Below are 8,619 nucleotides of genomic sequence, written 5' to 3' on the forward strand. Positions count from 1 at the left end.
TTTTTCTTTTTTGACCGTTTTTCCTGTTTCTTCCTGGGGTTTTTTCGTTTTTTATTTTTCTTTTCTCTGTTTTTCTGTTTCTTTTTTCTTTTTTCCGTTTCTTTTCGCTTTTTTTGTTTCTCTCGAAAATTGTTCACAAAGTCCAAAATTTGTTTGGGTTTCTAAAAGAGTTCCAATTTTCAAAAAATGTTCGTGTTTAAAAACTATTCGAAATTCGAAAAATGTTTGCATTTTTCAAAAACTGTTCGGGCATTTAAATAATTATTTTTGTTATTAAATTTTTTATTCGGAATGTTTTTGTGCATTTTTTTAGAAAATGATCCTGATTTTAAAAATTGTTCATGTTTTCATTTTTTAGAAGTTTCAAAAAAAATCCAGTTTTGTTCACAAGTTTTTAAAAAATCGTGTTTGGAAATTTTGTTCAGGAATTTCAAAATATGTTCACCTTTCCAAAAAAAAATTGAAATTTGCAACAATGTTCTGGTTTCAAAAAAATTGTTCAAGGTTTACAATTTTTTTTCTATTTTTCCGAATATTTTATAGCTTTTAGAAATTTGTTCACAAATTTGGTATGTGTTCGCGTTTCACACAACATTCCGTTTTTTGAAAAACTATTGCTTTCGAAATTCCTAAGCTAATTCGGATCTACACAGCTTGTTTGTTCTTTAAGTTTGTTGCTACCAATTTCAACCGCTAGCTCAGTTGGCAAGAACTCATGCTCTATAGCAGAGCGTCGCGTGTTCGAATCTCCGCCAACACATATAATTTCTTTTAGCTATAATGCGCTTTCGATTTTTCTGTTGCTGTCGTTGTCTTCATGGGCCGGCCCATTCGAAGTACCCCCTGTGTGAAACGGCGACGACTTGACGCAGAGAACATCAAGGTCCCCTAACGAGGAGCTCTTGACGATGCAATGGCAAGGGATGCTTCCTTTGTGTAAGTGGTCGATCCATAGTGCGGGAGCCCACATTGCTCTGACTCTCTCATCTTGGCCTTCGACCTGGGTCATTTTAAATTGATGGGCCATGATTTCGAGCGAGTGGCGGACAAACCTGGCCAAATGGGTCGGTCCTGGTGTGCCGACCCAATAGCCAACATGAGGATCCGTGGTGAGCCTGGCTCGGCATGTACATACTCGGGCCGTGTCAGCACGTGGCCTTCTTAGGGTCGTGCCTCGTGCGAGGCTGGGCACGCATGCCGGCACAACACGGACGGTTTAGTTTTCTTATTTTTTTTTTAGAAAAAAATACAGCCCAATAGGCTGAATATGGGCTCAAAACAGCACAATAGCTTGAATCCTACGTGGGCCAATGGGATAAACATGCCGCCGGGCTGGCCCATTTACCAAGGGGCCGTACAGCACGCAGGTTTAGCCCAGGCCCATCTGCCAGGTCTGGCGGCGGATAGGTTGGTTTCGTGGCAGCCAGGACGCAGGAGCCTTTCGCCAGCGGAGTCTCGTCCATGGCGCGGCCGCCGCGGGACACCTGGGCGAACTTACTCCCGCGGACGTGCGGGCACACGCACCGCCCTGGCTAGACCTGGGTATGCTCGTGCGCTCTGCCTGTTTTAATTTCTACGCGGCAATCTGTATTATGAATTTACCAAAGAAATCTTTTTTTTTTGGAATACCAAAGAAATCTTCTTCCCAGTTCAGTTACGGATAGCAACGACCCTTTTTGCTGCCATTCAGTGGTAGAGATTCGGTTGGCTGAGCCCAAGAATTTCAGAGAGAAACCCCAAATGTAGAAGACGGCGCTACGAAAACCCATTCTTATTGCTGCAACTTTCGTTACAACTTGCAAAGTTCAGAAACACACGCGCCGCCACATTTTCACGGCACCTTACATACAGCTGCAGCTTATTTCTAAGGTCATATAACCAAACCCCATTCCTCAATTCACCTCATCTCAGCTCTATCGATCCTTCCTTGCAAACCCTTCCCCTGAGCTAGATCGATCGACTTGCTATGCTTTCGCCTACGGTTACTTTGGTGTCAGGATGTACATCTTGCAGTCATGAGGTGCCACCGACGCGGATAGCTGCCCCTTAGCGGAGAACGACGAGTGCTGCGCAACAAGACGGAAGTTGTTGTGATGATGAAACCCTGGAATGTGCAGTGGATTGTTAAGAATGAGCACTGAGCTCTGAAGAAAGCAAGCTTACCGCCCATAGATCGCGAGCGGTGACGGACGCGGATGCCGGAAGCCCGACGTTTGACCAGTGTGCGGTGATGGTTGCCTGGTACCCCTGCCTGTTCCATAGAACCACCGCCTTTCTGTTGCCGCTGAGCGGGCCGGCCCAAACCTACAAAAAATATCTCCCAAGTTTCAGTTTCAGAAATCTCATCATGGAAGTCGCTACTAAGAGATTTGAATCGAGCAATACCTCCAAACCACCATCGGATTGCACCTTCTTTCCCTGGACGCCTAGGCTATCTGTTCAGACCAACTGTAGTATGAGTACACAGAAAATCCCATATGAAGAAGGTGTATCATGGGCAAATAAGTGGAAGAGAATGCTTGCCTTGGTTGACAGCGATGACCTCCTGATTGCTGATTATGGTCTTTGTCTGCGGGCTCATCGAGCGCAAGTCGCACCCGATCAGAAGAGGAGCCTACACAACTCAGAACCAGGATTGCAGTGAGGAAATGCGGAATTTCTTTTTGAGAAATGGAACAACATTTTTAAATGCACATGGGACATAATGGGTACCTTGGCAAGTGCCCAGATGCTGAAGTGCGAGCGGTACTCGGCTTCGGACATCCCACCGTTTCCAACTTCAAGCATATCAGGATCTGAGATTGGAGCAGAACATCGTCTATCGATCAGTTCGAACAAAGCTAACAAATCGTTGGGCAATCAGCAACACTGGGACAGATTGCTCTGAAACTCTTACCGTTCCATCCACCAGGTCCAGCGTAGGAGGCCCACCTGTCATTCTGGTCCGCACGGGATGTCATGCTGAAGTAACAAGGTAACTATGATCAGTCCTGCTAATCCTAGTAGCTACTTGACCAAAAATTCCTGAGTAGATGAAATGAGCAGCACCTGCCCCAGTTGTCAGCAATGTCGCCGGTTGTCCTCCAGCTATTACCACCCATGCCCCGTGCCCATGTAGCAGGGTTTTCGTTTCCCCTAAACGGCAAAAGCACATAAGAGTGAATCAGCAATGCTTGACGTTTCTCCTTTCCATCCTAAAATGTTATGACGTGCAGACTCACCATTCACAGAGTGAGAAGAAGATATTCTGCCCGTATTTCTTCATGGCGTTGCTCATCCTAGTGTATCTGCATCAACCATGGCAATTTACTTTGCAATCTAACACATAAGACCCAATGCACTTGTCATGCCGCAGTTTGAGGTATTGTTCTCCCTACCTTTCGTTGACACTCCTGCCAGCATCATTGCAGTTGTCATACTTCAGATAATCAACTCCCTGGAGACGAGAAGGCAGGAATTATAAGAACATCAGGATTTATGGTGTCAGTTTTGGTTCGGCACGAGCCATCAGGTAAGTAATTTTAAGGGGTATATACCCAAGACGCGAAAGTCTTCACGTCTTGCTCTTCGTGGTCGAGCGATCCTGGCATTTTGTTACTGCATGTTTGTGTCCTGCAATACATGGTCACAGTTACTTTGAGTTTATGGCCAGTTTATCATGTTTACAAATTCTAGTTTTCTTGGGCCAATGAAGAGTTTAGTTGCAACAGTGTGAGAAAAAAATAGTGTTATTTTTATGATGAATTGGATAGCTAGCATACCCAGCATCACTGTAGATACCGAGCTTCAACCCTTTCGCGTGCACATAATCTGCAAGCGCCTTGATGCCTGAGGGGAATGTTCTTTTGTTTGGAACCATGTTACCCTGAGAAATCATGATAGAACATTATCGATACTGACAGAAATAATATTATAAATCGTGTCCATATGCATAATTTTCTGCTTCTAAAACTTCTAATGTTATCTTGGAAATAATTCATACTACAGTTGTCTGAACAGAAAGGAATGTTTAGCAATGCTCAAGTGTATATCATTACCTGATAATCCCTGTTTAATTCTGCCCAGCAATCATCTGAAACAAGAGACAGGAAACACATTTGAGTAAAGCATGCTGTTAAAAAAATTCTAGTAGTTGTGTCCAACACGTCATGGGAAATATTGTCCAGAGAGCAGTCCATACCGATGTTAACATATTTATAGCCCAATTGGGCCAGACCGGTGTTGATCAATGCATCAGCTGAAGGAAAGGAAAACAACGACGCAGTCATTATGATAGTACAATTTGACAGCATATCAAATTCTTCATGACATTATTGCTGCAGTAAATAAAAACAAGGACATCATCACGGGGTGTTGGCGTTGGTCGAGCACCAACAACCCAACTCTAGTGACTAACTGGTTCTAGCACTAACCAACCATAGTTATGTGTCGATGGGGGTAAGTACAAATTCTACCATGGGAGCAGGTGCATGCCACCTCTTATTAGAAGTTAAAAAAAAAACTTGTCTGACCCAACTTGTTAGCTCAAAAGTCCCCATCCTGATACGTACATCTGTCATCTGTGGATAGATTGCAGAGAGACTCTTGTGGTTTGTGACGCTAGGGTCAATTGATTTAGTTTATCCATCGGACCGCAAAGACCGGAAGATCTGATCTGCCCTCCACATGCCGCCCTTTCGCAATTGATCGGTTGGCCTTGAATGCGGATATGGGTCCTCATCACCCCTCATGAACGTGCCAACCAGAGATATAATTCCCGTCAGAATTCTGCATATCTTACGCTGGAGAAATAAAGAAGTCTGTAGGGGCATGTGGCGTGTGAAGGTGTTCCTCTCGCTCAGCGGGTATAGTTGTGATGTGAAACATGCTTCATGCTTGGAATCTTTCCATTCTCGAGTGCTGCATTGGATTGGACCGATTAGGCTATAAGAAAGCCTACAAAGTAGTAACGCATGGCTCCATTAGCCTGTTTTTCTTATGCAGATTTCCGGGACAAAGGGCGAGCGAAAGGCATCTCTGGATCATTGAAAAGGAGAAAAGGCGTCCGTGGATGGATGGATGGATGGGTGAGTGATTCCCAGATCTGATCTGGCTCAAGGAATAAAGGTTGGGTAGAGATTTTGGAGGAGAGAATATGGCGATGCGCAGCGGGCTGTCGTGTTCCTTGTATGCTTCGTGCAACTTGTTGCTTGCAAGCTGTAACATGCTCTGTAACTGGCAACAACTAACAACAACCAACAGCAACGGGTAGGCTGTGCCGGCCGACAGTGTGCAAGGAGGGAGAGGTCTGTGGCTCTTGGGGGCAGCGCCGACGCGGACGCGGACGCAGACGAGCCTGCACAAAAATCTCTCGGCTGCCTCGGTGCACCGACGACGCACCGCACAATGTCAGATGTGCCCGCGGCCGGACAAAAGGAATCTAGTCTGTTGGCGAGGGATTAATTGGGCCTGCTGGCCTTTTCTATGGATCTTTCCTTGTTTCCTGATAACAGTCTCCGGGTCAGTGTCACCGACACTTCATTATCACGCCGAACGCTGGTACTATAAACAGCAGTTTAGCAAAAATCCGTGAAGCGTACTGGTGAATTATCCAGTGATTGGGCTGAATGTTTTGCTAACCTACTGTTATAGAGTAGCGTTGGGCGTGATGTTGATAACGACATGTCGGAAAGCACAGTGATTGGGCCGAATGTGCATTGAACAAGTGGAAAGGGAGGTGCAGAATTGCAGGTAGACCATAGGATTTGAGGCTTGAAACGGGGGTTGGATTGGAGTGGTTGTAGGAAGGAAGGAGCGAGTGTCCCGGACGTACCTGTCTCCCTGATGATCTCCTCGCTGATCCCGCAGTAGAAGTGGTTCCAGCTGTTCCACCTAACACACGAAATGGTTCATCATCAGCAAGGATCAAATCAAATAGACTAATCAAATCAAATAGACTAAACTGTAATAGAAAATGGCGACCCATGACGAAGCATAGGTCAAAAGCAAAATCGCGACTCATGACGAGGCTCGTCTCTAGAAAAATGGCGACCCGCGAGAAATTATAACCAATGCTTGCGCATGACATATTTGCTTCCAGACCAATGTACTAGGACTGTGTTTCTTTTTTACTGTACTGACGTATTGAGCAACCGACACACACAGAGAGGAGTAAAAGAAGCGGCCAGTGGCCGGACCGGGTACGTGATGACGACCCATGACAGCACCGGGACGGCAGCACCGTACGGTTCAGGTTGCGCAGTTAAAATACTCCTATGTGCATGCAGCGCGAGGAGAGGACAGTGGCCAAGGGACAGGCACAAAGGCCAACAGAGAAAAAGGAAAAAGGAGAGCATAGATAAAGGAAGGGTCGTCAAATCTTTTCCCTCTTCTTTGGGCGTGCTTTGCTCGTAGGCAGGCCCCCCCTCGGTTGTTCCGCAGTTTTTGTTCTTTTTCGTTCAATTATACACGAAGATCACTGCAGATTTTGCATTACGGATGAGGTCACTGATCGATATAGTAGCAGAAACAAATACTGCTGGATCCCTGTGTTATAGTAGTAATAGATACTGGATCCATGCGAAATCTAGAACACATACATGCTCGTTCCAACATACTCCTAGATGGTGGCCAAAAAAAAAAAAAACTTTAGATCTATAGGAGTACGTATATGACAGGACGAGGGAAGCAGAGAAAAATGCCCAGCACCTGCCTGCACACGTGCGTGCCCAAGCAATGGCTCTTAGGGCATGGCCAATGCTCCACGGTGGACAGCTGCCCTAGCTATCCACCTAGGCTTGGGTGGTCCAAAATGACGCATGGTGTCGCTTGAAGAGCCAAACCGGCTCCTGCAAAAGAGACGGGCTCCTCCTTGACAAAAGTGGAAAAAGTAGAGAAGTAGGAAGAAAAGTATAGACATGCAAGGGCTCTCTAGGGTGTGTGACTTTCATACATGGTTTGGAATTGATTAAAAGATGGAGGAAGAGAGATTAAGCGTGGGCCTAGTGAGGCAGCTATGCATTGGGTGATTACAATTTCATACTACTGCTCTAACACATTTATCTTTGTGGAAAGGCTGGGGCAGCATCAAAGTGATGCTTCCATTGTACATGCCCTTATCGCCAAATATCTCATCCTATGTCCAGCCAAAAGAAAATACGTAGCCGGACAGAAATTGTAAGAAAAAGGAAAATAGTACTGTACGTAGGAAAACCGTACCTGCAGCCACGAAGCGGAACAGAAATTGGAAATATCGCGTGCGGGAATGGAAGGCAAGGGAAGGGGCCAAAGGGGCTTTAACAAAAGCGTCCAAACCCGAGTCATCATGAACGTCCCTTTCCTCTCGGTGGCCGCTGCCTCCGAGATTTGGCCATGCACCTCTCGCTTCCGCCGCAAGCGAGACGCATATGAACGTCCCTTTCCTCTCGCCCCAAAGCCACCATCATCACCGCGCACCACGGCAGATTCTTTACGGTCAGCCCTACCCCTACTTCCTACTCCTACTTCCTACTCCTACTCCCGAGGGAGGGGTGAAGCCATCTTACTAATTTGTTCTGGTTTCCGATGATACTGTATTTTTTTATGCTATTGCTTTGTTCCTGCTAATCGGGCGGCAGCGTAGCGTGAGGCGGAGGATACGAATCGAATGCATGCTATACCGGGCGAACAAACGAGGAGGAAAAGACAAGAGGGAGGAGGTGGACGGTGGCGGCGTGAGTGAAAGTACCCCATCTGCGGCGTCCTGCCGAGGCCGTTCTCGAGCGCCTCCCGCCGCCCCCGCCGCGCGCGGAGCTCGCTCAGCGTCGCCGACGTCGCCGCCGCCGCCGCCGCCGCCGCCGCCGCCGCCGCCGCCGCCGACGTCGCCGCCGCGACCACCAGCGCGAGCAGCAGCGACAGGCTCGAGGCTCGCGCCATGGCTGCCTAGCCGCTCTGCCGAGCGAGCAGGAGCAGAGGAGGGAGGAGGTGGGGTGGGTGGGGGTGGTACTGGTGGCGCCGGTGAGTGACTGCTGGAGACGCGTCTGACGGGCGCCTTTATATAGGGCCGCGCGCGGGGACTGCGGGGCCGCATTTTTCAAAATATTATTAAGGCCAAATATTAATGTGGCACCATTATTTTCTTCTAGTGATACTGTATTATTTGGAACTTTTTTTTTGGTTGTGTGGATGCACTCCTGTGGCTTGACTTGTGTCGGCAAATTTGACCATTTTGACCTATGGACGAAATCAATTTACGGAATGAACTGGCCTTGAAACTATTTCACAGCTCTAACCTTTTTGTGTAGCGCCCGCTACGACGGCGCCACACCCTACGGTGCAGGTTCTAGCCCGGGGGCGTTGCACTCTAGTCCACCGTGGCAGCCCCTGGGCCCGCACCCAGCAGTGCAACGCCTCCGGGCTAGGCGCCACACTTGTAAAGTGCAGCGCCCAGCCCGTAGGCGCTGCACGGTGACTTAGACGCCAGCCGCCCGCTCCCCCTCCCCCCACCCCACCCATTCGTTCGGTTTTGAAGTAACAGAAGCAGCGGCGCGGCGGGTTCCTCCTCTCCCCCTCTCAATCCCCTCTCCCAAATCCTTCAGATCCGACGATTTGGTCCGTGCATTTCTTCACCAATCCATCCTAGAAGGTACTCTCTTCCGATCC

At 47.8% G+C, this 8,619-nt stretch overlaps 1 protein-coding gene across 1 annotated transcript; it reads right to left on the reverse strand.

Moving 5' to 3' along the window:
* Positions 1 to 1,743: 1,743 nt before the first annotated feature.
* On the reverse strand, positions 1,744 to 7,908 carry LOC119334252 (alpha-galactosidase-like). Its single transcript, XM_037606857.1, has 15 exons — positions 7,706 to 7,908; positions 5,813 to 5,871; positions 4,181 to 4,237; positions 4,038 to 4,072; positions 3,762 to 3,865; positions 3,537 to 3,612; positions 3,378 to 3,436; positions 3,222 to 3,287; positions 3,049 to 3,135; positions 2,897 to 2,961; positions 2,713 to 2,795; positions 2,524 to 2,614; positions 2,386 to 2,435; positions 2,164 to 2,304; positions 1,744 to 2,066 (listed from the first exon to the last, which is right to left on the reverse strand). Exons 1-15 carry the CDS (start codon positions 7,891 to 7,893, stop codon positions 1,983 to 1,985), a joined length of 1,245 nt encoding a protein of 414 aa, XP_037462754.1. The 5' UTR covers positions 7,894 to 7,908; the 3' UTR covers positions 1,744 to 1,982.
* Positions 7,909 to 8,619: the final 711 nt, after the last annotated feature.

Source organism: Triticum dicoccoides, chromosome 1B (genome assembly GCF_002162155.2).
Source record: "Triticum dicoccoides isolate Atlit2015 ecotype Zavitan chromosome 1B, WEW_v2.0, whole genome shotgun sequence".
Classification (NCBI taxonomy): domain Eukaryota; kingdom Viridiplantae; phylum Streptophyta; class Magnoliopsida; order Poales; family Poaceae; genus Triticum; species Triticum dicoccoides.